At 35.3% G+C, this 15,406-nt stretch overlaps 1 protein-coding gene across 1 annotated transcript in view; it reads left to right on the plus strand.

Moving 5' to 3' along the window:
* The first annotated feature begins 758 nt into the window (after positions 1–758).
* LOC142642963 (pre-mRNA-processing protein 40A-like) overlaps positions 759–15,406 on the plus strand; it is a 38,104-nt gene continuing 23,456 nt past the window's right edge. The window contains exons 1-7 of the mRNA XM_075817438.1: positions 759–845; positions 3,984–4,052; positions 4,471–4,539; positions 4,642–4,980; positions 5,067–5,264; positions 5,404–5,480; positions 11,272–11,341. Coding sequence (XP_075673553.1) covers positions 4,020–4,052; positions 4,471–4,539; positions 4,642–4,980; positions 5,067–5,264; positions 5,404–5,480; positions 11,272–11,341 — 786 coding nt within the window. The 5' untranslated portion in view covers positions 759–845; positions 3,984–4,019. The remainder of the gene's footprint in view (positions 846–3,983; positions 4,053–4,470; positions 4,540–4,641; positions 4,981–5,066; positions 5,265–5,403; positions 5,481–11,271; positions 11,342–15,406) is intronic.

A 15,406-nucleotide genomic window follows, 5' to 3' on the forward strand; every position in this document is an offset into this window, starting at 1 on the left:
CTAATTAATTAACTTGACTAATTAATTAACTTGACTAATTAATTAACTTGACTAATTAATTGATTAATTTACCAAATGGTTCAATACATTCTTAGTCTATCAGATATCCTCCAACTTTTTTAGGTATGAATTATTGCTATTGCATGTAATTGAATCTAATTTTTTTTTGAGAAACGAATCTAATTAATTAACTTGGCTAATTAATTGATTAATTTACCAAATGAGTCAATACATTCTTGGTCTATCAGATATCCTCCTACTTTTTTAAGCTATGAATTATTGCCAAAATGGATTATTTAAAGCATTTGTTTGAAAAGCCTGCTTTTAGTGGAAGATTTGTTGAGATGGTTTTTTTTTTTTTGAGAAACAAGATGGTTGATCTTTGAACATGCCTTATTCAATAGACTAGTAATTTAGTTAGGGGCATACATATATAATGATGAAATTTCATTATTTTCACCTCTTTTTTTATTATTTATAATTTGATATATACAATGTGGGTAGGGGATTTGAATTCAAATTGTTTATGTTGAAAACACTTAATGCTGTTAGTTAAGATACATAACTCTTGGCAACATTTTCAAAGTTTTATATGGAGTAAATTGTAAAAATTTAATATTAGTAATCAAATTGGGAAAAAAAAAAATTGACCCAAAATTAAAAAAAAGGTGTAATTTAAAAAGACAAAAGAAAAGAAGTTCCCAAGTACAAAAATTGGTCGGTCTAAAACTAAAAGGGTTGATATATAAAGGACTTTTCCTTTGCTTTCAGTTTGAAGAACGTGACCCTTGTGCACTTGCCAGTACACGCGCGCCTCTTTCAAAGTACCCTACGAACAAGAACTGGTACAAACTCTCTCTTCCGTTATTTAATTCAAATATTTCTTAAAGAGTTTCGCTTTCCACTCTTCTTCAAGAACAGTTTCTACTCTCATTGATGGATTTATTTTATATATATATATTTTAAAATTTTCTCTAAGGGTGTAATTGGGATTGGTTCTTGTTTTCTCGGGTTTCTGGGTTGGCAAATCTTTTGGCTTTTGATTGAGCTTTTTTTCAAGAATGTGAGTGATATTCGAATCTTTAGTTATAAAGTTTTGAACTTTCATAGAAAATTACAACCAGGCTAGGTTTTTGTTCATTTGGAATTCTGGGAATTAGGGTATTTGGTTGTTTTTGAGGCAAAGTGAATTTAATTTGTGTGATATCACAAATTACCACATTATTGTTTCTGGTACTTGTAGAGTCTTTTAAGAAAATTTGAGGGATACCCATTTGAAAATTCAATGTATATGTGACAGTAGTGGTTCAAATCTGCCATCATGTGCTAAAGCTTTGTCAATGTTAGCCCAATTCTTTTTATTTTATCTTTTTTGAAATGGGTTGGCATAATTGATATTGTTTGTAGTTCAGTTCATATATTGATGCTTTGTTAGGTTGATGAGAAAATTTGAAATAAAAGCAGTAATATATTGATGCTCTGTTAGATTAATGAGAAATTTGAAATAAAAGAAGTAATATATTGATGCTCTGTTAGATTAATGAGAAATTTGAAATAAAAGAAGTAATATATTGATGCTCTGTTAGATTAATGAGAAATTTGAAATAAAAGAAGTAATATATTGATGCTCTGTTAGATTAATGAGAAATTTGAAAAAGTTTAGCTACTAAAATCTGAGGCTATGTCAAACAGAATGCACTGTAATAAATTAAGATGAATTTCAAATTGGTGGTGGACCATAGCTTGGCTGTTGATGTGATAGGGTAAATTTTTTTGATTGGTTGCTGAGAAATTAAGATGAATAGTAGAAGAAATATTTTGAAGAATAATACAAATAGTACACATTTGTTTTCTTTAATCAATTTTATTTATTTAGTAAGAAATCAAGATTTAATTGTAGTAGGATTCATTTTTTTCCCTGAAAATTTTTCTTTCGTTTTCTAGTTAATGGTTAACCAAACACGTTTTTAAAAAAAAAAAAAAAAAATCAATTTTGAATAAAATATGTTTATTAAATTTCAAAATAAGTTTTTAAAATTATTTTATTCAATTTTTTTAGTTATAAAGTGATCGCATGCAGTATTGCAGTGCACTTGATTATTTGCACTTTTAGATGTTTGAGTCTACTGTGGTTTGAGTCTTGATAGTGTTCCTGAGTAGTTGTGGGTTTAGCTGCACCTTTGTTCCAACTAAAGTGGCCTACTTTTGCTTATTTGTTTGCTTATGACGAAATTTAAATGGTTAATCAACTGGAGAGTAGAGGAAAGATGTTATTGAACTGCTATTGTAACAAGTGACAACAAATTTGGTGATGTTGTCCACTATGAATATTTTTAAAAGTGGCAATTCTCAGAAAATGGTAAATGTTTATAGAGAAGTGAGAGCTTGAAGTTAGGGTCAATACAAAATACATCTTAAGTATGTGTTAAACAATCTAGTCCACTCCAAACTGTGCTAGGCCGCAAATGAAATACATACAGTTGAGATGCATGCCATCATAAAACCTTGAAGCCTGCAAATTGAGGACCTTGGCATTAAAGTTTTAAGCTTTAGTAATGGAAAATTCAAATCCTTAAAATTTCTCTGTAATCCCCTTCTTGATGCCGCAGAATACCAAGAGTTGCAGCTTTGTTATAAGTCACAAGCTTTATCATCAACAGACGTGCTTCTCAACTTTTGTTTTTCTAGTTTAATGAGTGTTTTTTTTTGTCAACTGTGTTAAGTTGATGAGAATTTGTTTTCCTGTCCACATTTCATTTTGATTTGAGGAATCTATTTGGAACTTTCTTGTAATAAAGACTGAACATGATGAATATACATCCACACTCTTTTTAGTCTGTTTAAAAATTGTTATTTGTGAATGAGAAAGTATGAATTATGGAAACAATTATGGGTTTTAGTGAGGTGAAAGACGCTTGGAGAGATGGTACCTCAACTTCCAATGGACTGAGAGTCTTTTGACTCTGTTCAACAGAACCATATTCTCTCTGTGCCCATGTACGCTAAAGATTAGGACTCATACTTAAGATTTGTTTGAATTCCACCACTATCACCTGGGAAATTAATTGTGTCTAAGAATTGGCAGGATTACGTCTATACTCTATATAAGGGCAGCTCTTTTCTTTTTTGATAAGTAAGGGCAACTCTTTTCCTTTTAATAATTTTTGTTAGTTTTTTGGAAATCTCATGAGTGCAAGATTGACTTTTGCTCTATTCCTCCTTTTGTTAAAGGCTTTTGGTAGCAGGACTTATAGCAATTTTTTTAAGTTTAGGTAATCTCATCGAGAAAAGTGCAAAAGGGGCGCAACCCTTGTACACAGCTTGTATACAAGAGAAACACCAAAAACTGATATATTTATTTTAATGTGTAATTATTATTATTATACTTAATAATAATAATAATTATGTAATTATTCTACTTATTATCTTGGACCAACTTGCTTCAAATAGCTGAGGTCATCTACACTGACTCAGCCCTGCCTAAGCCATATCACTGTTAAATATTTTATCATTATCTCCTTTGTTCCTATTGTCCTAGCTATTTTGGTCTATGATTTGTTTTTACTCCTGTACATTAAGTCAAATCAAACTCTCACACTGGTAATGTTGGATGTGTTTATTACACATTGCCAAACCATTTGAGATGTCCTTTTGTCATCCTATCCTTGATTATTGCCACCTCCACCTTCCAATGCATGCCTTTGTTTCTCATTCCATGTTCTCTCATTGCTGCTCATTCTTCTTGACATTAATATGCTGACTACCTTTCTCTTATGGGCCTATTGCCCAGCATTTTGCATTATGAAGTGGTAAAAAATAACTCCTCTTTATCAGTTTACTACATTAAGTCACATTTTTTGTATGTTTGGCAAAATTCATATTTTTCCATTTTCATGTTACACTACATGCTAATTTGAAACTTCAATCTTACTATGCTATATCTTGGACAATTCTAAGGTGTTTGTGGTGATTGTTGGATGCAGTTGTTTTTGCATTCTAAAGGCTCGTGACTTTGCTTAATGGCCAATAATCCTCGATTTTCAGGTGTACAGGTAGTGTGCCCAGAGAACTGTTTCTTGTAGTGTTTATGTCTTATGAAACAGTTAGTTCTAGAGAGTATTTTCTTTTATTTCAATATAAAGCATTCATACCATAAGGCTTTTATACCTTAGAGTAACTTAAATTCTGAAGGAAACATCAACTGGGCTTCCCTTTTAAATTTATGTTTCCAGGCTCATGTGTTTTAAAAGGTTGGTTTTCCAGGCTCATGAGCTTATATCACTTGAAAGCCAACTTTTTTTTTTTTCATAAAAAAAAGGTTGGTTTCAAGGGATAAAAGCCCATGCATGGAAGCTTTTCTTAGTTAGGATCTGTTACCATAGTGACCAAAAGATGGGGTTTTTATTGATAAAATTGATCTATTGGTTTTTTCTTCCTTTTGCTAATTAATTTTTCTTTTTGTTGGCAAAGCCTCTTCAGCCTCCAATAATTGGTTCGATGGAACCTCCCCGAAGTTTTGTTCCACCCATGTCTTCTCAAGTAATGCATCCTTTCTAGCTGAGTTTGTATCACCCGTATATATCATTAACATGAATCAAAATAAAATCTTTTTAAATGATTTTTTTTTTTTTTTTGCTGCAGTTCCGACAGGTGGTTCCAGCACAGCAACCCCAGCAGTTCAATCCTGTGCCTTCTCAACATTTTTATCCTGTTGGCAGAGGTGTTCCGCTAATGAATGTTGGATTGCCTCCTCATCAAACTTTGCAACCCCAATTCTCTCAGCCAATGCCGCAGTTACCCCCAAGAGCTGGTCAGCCAGGTCATGCTACACTGCCATCACAGGCAATTCCACTGCCAGTTGCTCAGCCAAACATGCACATTGCATCTGAAAAACCAATTCCTCAGCTTAATGCTCAAAATCCCAATAACTATTCACCTGGATTAGGTGGCCCAGAAAGACCTCTCACTCCGTCATATACTGTAAGATTTCAAAGTATTCTCATTTCTGAATTTCATAATTTATTCCAATTCTTTGGGCTTGAATCTATATAATTACATTTATGCAGTTTGCACCATCTTCTTATGGTCAACTACATATAAATTTTAATGCACCCACCCAGTATCAGTCTACATCTCAAATGCATCCACCCAGTATTTCTTCTTCGAGACAACTTAATTTACCATCTGAAAGCCAGAGCACTGCCCCTGTTACATCTGTGCCGCACAGTGTTGAACAACCTTCGGTTCCCACTTCTGTTGCATCGGTAAGGTGTCTTTCTTTTTCTCCTTTTAACTCAGTTGCTGAGTTTTTCAGCATCATGGTCAAATTGTTTTTGCTTCTTTGCTGTCTGAAGTGCTATTTATCTGGATTCTTGACATGTACACGCTTAGCAAAATTTTCAGGCAACAAGTGTCCAGCCAAGCTCCACTAGAGAGGCCTCAACAGATTGGATAGAGCATACTTCTGCTGATGGAAGAAGGTATATGATTTAATCAATTAATTACCAGTAGAGACAGCCAAATCCCACCACAAAAAGGGGAAAAAAAACTTTAACCTTAATGAATAAAGTCAATAAACATCTAAAAAATCATTGCCAAGAGCCTTGTGGTTCAATTAGTTGGCACCTTTGGTGTTTTTGAAGGAGACATCCAGGGTTCAAATCCCCCTCCTCAAACTATCAAATCATAAAATAATAAAAAAAATCTTTGCATTGAAACACATTGTACTCGTGTACTTGAGTTGAGCCCTTTCTTTTTAATTATAAAAAAAATGAAAAGGCTCACCATAGGTTGAGGAAGTTTTTGGATGTTTGTGGAGTGAAGTTTTTAAGATGTTTGTGGCTTAGTGGGTAATGCTGTAGACAGTAGTTGACCTATTATTTGGATGGAGGAATTGGTTTGGGAAACACTATTTGAATGTTCGAAATCTTACTCCGTTACGTTTGATGTGGATAGGAATGGAATAGCCGTATGTTCAAGGACATTGAGAGAACTCTAGATCAATTGAAATCCTTGTTGATTTGTACCTTGTTTGATTGGTCTCATGCTTGTTTTTTACACATTGTAATTCAGTTTTTTAGTTCCTAAACTCTTTTTGCTTTTTTGTAATATTGAGATGTTTTGTGTTCATCATTGTGAATATGAAGGAAGATACTTTTTTGTATTTATCAAAAGGGAGAAGGTTGACGCTATTGAAGAGTACACTTTCGAGCTTGCCTAGATATTATTCATCTTTATTCACCATTCACACTAGTGTAGCGAATAGAATAGAGAGGTTACAGAGGAATTTTTTGTGGGGTGGTTTAGGAGAGTTCAAGCATCATTTGGTTGGATGGGATAAGATGTGCGCTCCCTTGGCTAGTGGAGGGTTGGGGATTTGGAAACTTACTACTTCTTTCAATCAATCTTTGTTGGGTAAGTGGTTATGGCAGTTTGGGTTGGAGGAAAACTGACTGTGGAGGTGGGTAGTTACTGTGAAGTATGGGGAGGAGTGGGGTTGGTGGTATTCGAAACCTGTTCGAGATGCTCATGGTTAAGGGTTGTGGAAGAGTGTTAGAATGAGGGGAGTTCTGTTTTTACAATGCATTCGGTTTGATGCGGGCCTCGACAGTCAAATTCAATTCTGGCATGATTGTGGTGTAGGGATTAGCCTTTGAAGATGTTTCTTGTCCTGTTTGAAATTGCCATGGATAAGGATGCTTTTGTGGAATCATTGTTGGAGAGACAGGAGGAGGGGGAAAGGAGGAGTTGGGCTGTGGGCTTCATGAGAAGTTTTAATGATTGGGAGATTGATGGGGTGGCTGCATTCCTCCATTTGTTAGATTCTCATGTTCCCCATTAGGGAGGGAGAAGATCAAATGAGATGGAAGCTAAAGAATAGTGCGGTTCACTGTGTGATCTTTTTATGAGACCTCACCATCCCCTATGCCTTTCCCTTGGAAAGCCACATGGAGGGTTAAGGCTCCTCATAGAATTTCCTTTTTTGTGTGCACAATGTCTTGGGGGAAAATTCTTACTTCTGAGAACCTACTTAATAGGGGTTGTTCCATGGTGAGTTCATCTTGTATGTGCCTTTGTAGCGGTGTGACTGTGGACCACCTCTTAATACATTGTAGTGTGGCTTTTGAGTTGGGGAGTTTTGTATTTCGGACATTTGGGAATTAGAGGGTAATACCAGAGAAGGTTCTTGATTAATTATGTGGGTGGTGGAATGGGGTACCTAATCATTTTTCAGATGTCTGAAATTTTGTTCCATTGACGCACTTTAAAGATGTGGAGTGCATGCCAACTCAATTGCTAGCATCCTTCATTAGTTCTTTTTATGAGTTGTCTTTTTCTTTAGGTCTCCCAGACAGTAATCTGTCTAATTTTTCATAGTCATTCATTTGTAGTTAGTTTTTCAGATTGTAATTCTTTAGGCTACTTCGTGTCTTTTTTCATGAGGTAGTCTCATTTCAATAAAATTAATCTTACCTAAAAAAATAAAATGAAGTATCTTCTACTTAAATATTATTACTTGCTTATCCAAAAAAAGAAAAAAGTTGAGGAATGCTTTTTTTGGCTAAAGACTATTATTCTGTGGAGTATTATGACCCAGCTGACAACCAATCCCAAGGGTTGTTGAGATTGCAATATCTGAATTTTATTATACTAGGACATAGGGTGAATTTTGTCTTTGAGTAATTCAAACACTTTAAATGTATATATATCTGATAAGATCAAGTGTAGAATCTACTTATCAAAAAAAGATCAAGTGTAGAATCTAGGGTTAAAGGTTTGCATGTGCTTGTGGATTAAAGGTCTAGTTTGATTTGTGGATCTAGGATTTTCAACTTTTGAAAAAAGAAGGGTTGGGGTTCAACAATGACTATGGTTTATATATATATATATATATATATATATATATATATATATATATATATATATATATATATATATATATATAAAACAATAACTATGGTTCTTTAGGGAAGAGAAACAATTTGATTTCGGGTTGCAGAGAGTTAAGAGGTAAGAAGAAATAGAAAAAGAATGTCCACAATATATGAACAGTACATGTGAGGTTTTGTATCAGGAGATTGAGATGCAGCACCCATCTATGGATGGGCTGGATTTTTCTTGTATAGAGGAAGAAGAGAGGCTGTCTTTAGAGAGGGCATTCTCTAAGGAGGAAGTTATCCAGGTTTGAAGGAAATGGAGGGGGATAAAGCACCCGGTCCGAATGGTTTCACTATGGCTTTTTTCCATAAATGTTGGAGTGTTGTGGAAAAGGATGTCATGGCTTTTTTGAACATTTTCATTGTTATTCAGTGTTTGAAAGGTCTATGAATGCCTCTTTTCTTTCTTGAATTCCTAAGAAGAGTAATGCTTTTAATATTAAAGATTTTAGGCTCATTAGTTTGGTGAGTAGTATGTATAGAATTTTATCTAAGGTTTTGGCTAATAGGTTGAGGACGGTATTGGACAATCTTGTCTCTGAGTCTCAAAATTCCTTTGTTGGTGGGAGGCAAATTTTGGATTCAGTGCTCATTGCTAATGAATGCCTAGATAGTAGGTTGAATAGTCGTGTACCGGGTGTGGTTTGCAAGCTCGACATTGAAAAAGCCTACAATCATGTTAATTGGGATGCTTTGTTCTATCTTTTGGATAGGATGGGTTTTGGGCTAAAATGGAGTGGGTGGATAAAGGCTTGTGTGACTTCAGTTTGGTTTTTAGTTCTAGTGAATGGTTTCCTTGAAGGTTTCTTTGGAAGCTCTTGAGGTTTGAGACAAGGTGATCCTTTATCCCCTCTCCTCTTCCTTTTGATTATGAAGATCTTAAGCAGGATTCTGAGAAAAACTGAGGAATGTGGCCTGATTCATGGTTTTCATGTGGGACCAGTGAACTCTGTTGGTGTGCATATTTCTCATTTGTTGTTTGCGGACGTCACTATTTTATTTTGTGATGCTTCTAGGGATCAGTTGCTGTCTATAAGGTTGACATTATCGTGTTTTCAAGCTTTTACAGGTTTGAAGGTTAATATAGGGAAAAGTGAGATTGCCCCTTTTGGGGAGGTGAATAATCTGGATGCTTTGGCTAATATTCTTAGTTGCAGGGTGGGTAGCTTTTCTATGAAATATTTGGGGATGCCACTTGGTACATTGTTCAAGACAACTTCTATTTGGAATCCCATTTTGGAGAAGATGGAGAAGAAATTATTAGGATGGAAACGCCTTTATTTGTCCAAGGGTGGTAGGCTCACTTTATTGAAGAGCACTCTTTCTAGCCTTCCTACGTATTTTTTATCATTTTTTTACTATTCCTATAGCTGTGGCTACTAGGCTGGAAAGAATCCAAAGAAACTTTTTATGGGGATCGTCTGAAGGGAGTTTCAAATATCCTTTGGTGGCATGGGATAAAGTTTGCTCACCTATTGAAATGGGAGGTTTGGGGATAAGAAATGTGGTATCCTTTAATCAGGCTTTATTAGGGAAGTGGTTGTGGAGATACGAGCATGAAGTTACTCATCTTTGGCGGAGGGTTATATCCACTAAATATGGGGAGGGTCAAGGGGGTTGGAGTATTAAAATTTGTAGGAAAACTCATGGGTGTGGTTTGTGGCGAAGTATTAACGAAGGGTGGGAAAACTTCTCTAAGCATTTTTCCTTTGTTGTGGGTGATGGTACTCAGATTCATTTCTGGCATGATAGATGGGTTGGGGTTGATCCCCTTAAAATCCTCTACCCTAAGTTATATGTGATTTTAGCAGATAAGGAAGGTTATATTTCTGATGTTATGAGTCATCAAGAAGGGGATGATGTTAGATTTTGGAACTTGAGACTTTATAGGGATTTCAAAGACTGGGAGCTTGCTGCTTCTTTTTCTCTTCTTGATTTTATTCAAGTTCATCTTCCACGTGGAGTAGGCAGCAATTCTTTGTGTTGGGGTCTTAATGGAAATGGTAAGTTTGATACCTGTTCCTTTTGCAATGAGTTAAGGACGACTCCCAACCCTATCTTCCCTTGGAAGGGCATTTGGAAAGCAAAGGTTTCCCAAAATGGTGGCTTTTTTTCTATAGACGGCAGCTCATGATCGTATTCTTACATTGGATAATCTCATTCTTAGAGGTTGCCCTTTGACAAATCGGTGTTGTATGTGCCGGTGCAGTGGGGAATTTGTGGATCATCTCCTTATTCACTGTCATGTGGTGAATCCTTTATGGGTCTTTATGCTTCAGGTAGTATTCAATGGGTCTTGCCTAGCTCTGTGGCGGAATTATTATTTTGTTGGAATCATTGGCTTGGGAAACATGATTCAGATATTTGGAATTTAATTCTAGGATGTTTGATGTGGACTGTATGGATAGAGCGTAATCATCGGTCCTTTGAAGATTCTGAGAAGTCTTTGGTTGAGTTAATAGGCTTGTGCCAAAGAAGTCTTTTTGATTGGTCTCGGTGCTGGGGTTTTACAGAATGTTCTTCTATTGTTCAATTTTTTTCTTTTCTTAGTTTAGTCTCTTGATTGTCAAAAAAAATAATAGTGCTCACGAAAAGTACCAAGGATAAAATATCAAATAGAATGAACACACACACACACACAAAGAGAGAGGAGAGAGAGAGAGAGAGAGCAATAAGGATGATGTGCCTCAATACTCAAAACATTGAAAATTCTATTGATCAATTCCCCTTCGTTTTAGTGAAATAACACACTTATATAAACCCTAAATCTTCACTACTCTTAATACAAATAAAACTCATACTTTATTAGTGAACCAAATAAGTTTGACTAGTAAACCAAACCCTTATTGAATTGATCCAAAGGCCACGTATACAGACCCATAAAGTAAATAAGACTTGCTTATTTATACAATGAAACCCAAAGCCCACAATTATGGTCCATACCTAACAATTACAAAATTACTAAAATACTCGACTTGAGAATAACCAACTAAAAATACAAAAGCCTGTTTAACTACCATGGAAACTTATTCTTGGGCTTTACCTTAACCTTAGGCTTCCTAAGAGGATATTGTTTCTCTAACCAAGCTATGGTTGCACGATCATTGTTAGTCCATCTTGGCACCCTCTGCTTTTTTTTTTGGGGGGGGGGGTTGGGGGGATATTGGAACTATATCCTTGCATAGAGGTGCTACAATATTCTCCCTTTGTCTATAGAGTACCACAAAATTATGCTTATTGCAATCGTTTTTCAGTTGTTATTTATATTCCATAATTGGTTTGATTTGTTATTTGTTACAAATTCTGACTATTCTTCTCCACATTAATCATTCAGATACTATTTTAACAAGAGGACAAGGCAATCTAGTTGGGAGAAGCCTTTAGAATTGATGACACCAATTGAGGTGAGTCTTGCCTTCTCCACTTCTTCAAATGTATGACATGTTAGTTATGCTATTGAATAGTATTAAAATGTATGGTGGATATGTGTGCTGGTATACATATCTCTCCCGTGATTTACATGCCTAACTTGGTTCCGCGTTAGCAAATTTCTTGTTTTACAATTATTATTATTATTTTGCATTGCTTGTTATTCCATAAACATTTTTTCTGTGGTCTGGTGAAAAGATACTTCCAATTGTTCATATGGAATGATTTTCCTGTCAAGCAGACATGCATCAATCTTGAACTTTTTGGACTTAGAGCAAGGGCGATTGCATCCAATAGGTGCTTGCTACTGTTAGATAATAGCTTTTTAGCTCTCTTTTGGATGAACTTGTGGAAGAATTCTCAGTCCATAAAAATTTGTTCCTCTGGCTCTTAATTATGGCTGGAAGCTCTGTCTTATAAATTGGTCAGAAGCTTGTTATTGTGATTTACTCCCACTACCTCTCTGTTGAGAACAGAAGGAATGTATATCTCTTGCCTTTTGTATTTTAGATTTTTTTGTCGTTCCATTTTTTGTTTGAGGTTGTAAATTAAATGCTTATTTAGTTCACTTTTGTATTTTTATTGGAAAACACGGGTTCTCATCTCTCTTTTGCACCCACTCCCAATTTTGTTATTGCATGGGAAATAATTACTCTATAGGGTATTTTTTGGAATTAAATGAAACTGTTCACATAATTTCTATGCTGATGTATTGCATAGTCTAGTCACAATATGTTTGAATACAACCTTCATTGTTCATTCCATGCTTGATATTGTTTCTCTACTACTGTGTTGCCATGTACTAAATCTTTGATCTTATTCGTCTACCATTTGATGTACTCCAAGGTATTCTCTCTTGGTAAGAATTGCTGAGATATCATGACAGTTTTCTGGTTTTGGTATAATTTTTCCTGTAGACCTATAAAGTTATGGTGTTTTCAATTTCTTTGGAAAGTTGTTTCTTATTCACTCGTTTATTATCCATATATATGCTGTGTGACTTCCGTAGTTTTAAAGATGGTTACAGGTACATGCTGTGCTACTCTTTTGAGAGGTAGGATATGCTGTGGGTCTTTGCTGCTTTCTCTACCTACTATATAGCTTGAATGTTAGTAAATTCCATCATTTGTATTACTTCCTTGATTGTTATAATTTTATTTGGTTGAGGTTTTGTTGATTCATAAATAAATGGTAATAGATTGTCTCTTGCCCTGTTTCCATGATAGGATGTGCATTATTTATTTATTTATTTTGATAGGAGGATGTGCATTATTCTTGAGCGTACATATCATTTTTTTTTATTTGTTTTAGTCTTAGATTTTTTTTTTGACCATGTGTTTGAATGTCAATGTACAGCGTGTAGTGCTCCCATTATATAATTTTATTACTTATTTAATTTGATAAATTATAGTGCTTTTGATCCTTATTTCCTATACCTACTGCTGTGGCCAACCATATTGAGAAACTTCAATGGAATTTCTTATGGGGTGGGCTAGGTGATGAGCCCAAATTTCACCTGGTTAGATGGGCTACTATTTGTACTCCTTCGGGTAGCTTGGGGATAAGGAAGGTAACACTTTTTAATGAAGCTTTGCTTGGGAAGTGGCTATGGAGATTTGGGATTGAAAGGGATGTTTTTGGAGGTGAATGATAGAGGTGAAATATGGATGTGTATGGGGTGGTTGGTGTACCAGATCTGTTTATGGTCCATATGGTGTTGGTTTGTGGAAAAATATTAGTAGGGGATGGCCTTCTTTATCATTTTATGTTCTGTATGATATTGGTGATGGGTCAAGGGTGAGGTTTTGGCAAGACCGTTGGTGTGGGGAGACGTCTCTTGTAGTCACCCATCTTGAATTGTTTAGCTTTTGCCAAGATACGGAGGCAAGTGTGGCGGAGCTTATGAATTTCACTAATTGAGTTCTTTTTTGGGATGTAAGTTTCTTTAGGGGTGTTTATGCTCGGGAACTAGAGGCTATGTCGAGCTTCATGGATACTATATATGGCGCTACAGTAAGGGGGTTTGGTGAGGATAGGATATGTTGGAAACCGGATAGAAGTAAAAGATTTATGGTTAATAATTATTATAGTCTTCTGGTGATTTTTGTTTTTCATTGAAAAGTATTTGGAAGCAGAAGATCCCTTCTTGAGTGGCGATCTTTGTTTGGAATGTTGATTTAGGGAAATGCTTGATGATTGACTATTTACATAAAAGGAAGGTTTGGATATTGGATTAGTGTTATATGTGCAAGTGTAACAGTGAATCTGTTGACCATTTATTTCTTCACTGCCTGGTTGCTCTGGATTTGTGGTCTATGGTTTTGGGTTTATTTGGAGTAAGCTGGGTTATGCCGTAGTCTGTTATGGGGCTCCTAGCTTGTTGGCAAGGCAGACTTGGTCGTCATAGAAATGGTCATATATGGTTAATTGTTCCCCATTGCTTAATGTGGTGTCTTTGGAGGGAACGAAATAGTAGGTGTTTTGAAGATAATGAGAGATCCATACCAGACCTCAAGCTATTTTTCTTTAGAACTTTATCAGGTTGGTTGGCTACTTTATGAAACCAATCATTCTCTACCTTTCTTGATTTTTTTGATTCTTGTAATTTTTGTTGACCCCTTGTATACTCTTTGTGTACTAGGGTGTCCCTTTTTTTATATCAATAAAACTTATTACTTATATAAAATTTTTTTTGATAAATTACATGTCAATTAAAGAAGTGACAAAGAATATGACTTCAGATAGAATAGAATGGAGGAAAAGAATACATGTGACTGACCATAAATAATTTGTTGAGAATCCATAGTCGACCCCAAAAAAATTTGGGACTAAGGCTTTGTTGTTGTTGTGTTGATTTGATTAAACAAGAAAACAATGGTTATATTATATTTCTTGGTGTTTATTATTTGAGACCTATAGTTTTGCACTTCTTGACTCATTAAAGTTGTGGTTTCCTATGTTTACATAATAGGATGTGCATTATTCTTATAATGCCAGTATTGTCGGGATGAATGTGTGCAGGATAAGAAATGAAAGTTGATAGTAATGTCTGTGGCATGGACTTGGATATGAGTGTTGAGTGTGGGTGCATGTACTGGTCTTCCTGTTGTCTGCTTCCAAAGCGTCACATAGCCCAGTTTCTGTTGTGTTGAAATAGTATGCCAGATAGGATGGTGAGATCAGGATGCGATGACAGAACATTAGCTGAGATGGATTGGGCATATCCAATGTAGGTAAGGATTGAGTGCTAATGCTAGGGGGCTGAGGGTGTTAGCTAGTATGAGATGAGTTGAAACTGCATCATTCCTAGTGATCTAGTAAAAGTTTTTTCCTTAATAGAGCATAATAGTTAAATAAGATTCATAGTGAAATGGTAGTATTTGCTATCTGCAACACCTTCAATTTTTGAACCTTCAAATCACACCATTCCCAAATTTTTAATAGGGGAGTTTATTTTATTATTTTTCCTTAATGAATATATGGAAGTGTCATATTCTTAATCCAATTGAATCCAAGTTGTTGGAATAATTTCATCAAGAAGTCAAAAAGGAACCCAAGAAAAGTAAAATTTAGTGTAACTTTTGCCAATAATCTCTAGCTTAACAGGCACCTCCTCCTTCTTGCAAGTACTAGGTGGAGGGTGAGTTCATGAGTTCAAGACCCATTGGGTGCATGTGTAACTTACTAATAAAAAAACTTTTAACATTTCTTTATTGTCAAATGAGGTGCCTTCCAGTACTTGTCTTTTCTGAAGGGGTATGGCTATCCTTTACAATTTTTATTATATGAACTTAAAAATAACGTGTTCAAATGCCAGAGAGCAACTATAACCTTGCCCAGATCTTAGGCATGAGAGAATGTCATCTCTTGAAAGGGTTCCAAAACCTGTTACCGGTGGGCTTCTACTTGCTTGAAAGTTTTCTCTCCTTGTCTTTTTAAAGGTGGAAAAAAATTGATCACAAATTAAAAAGCACCTTTAGTTATAGTTAAATTAAAACCACCCTCCCCCCTTTTCCCCTTCTGTTTATGTTATTGTTTCA

The sequence above is a fragment of the Castanea sativa genome, chromosome 7 (genome assembly GCF_040712315.1).
Source record: "Castanea sativa cultivar Marrone di Chiusa Pesio chromosome 7, ASM4071231v1".
Taxonomy (NCBI): domain Eukaryota; kingdom Viridiplantae; phylum Streptophyta; class Magnoliopsida; order Fagales; family Fagaceae; genus Castanea; species Castanea sativa.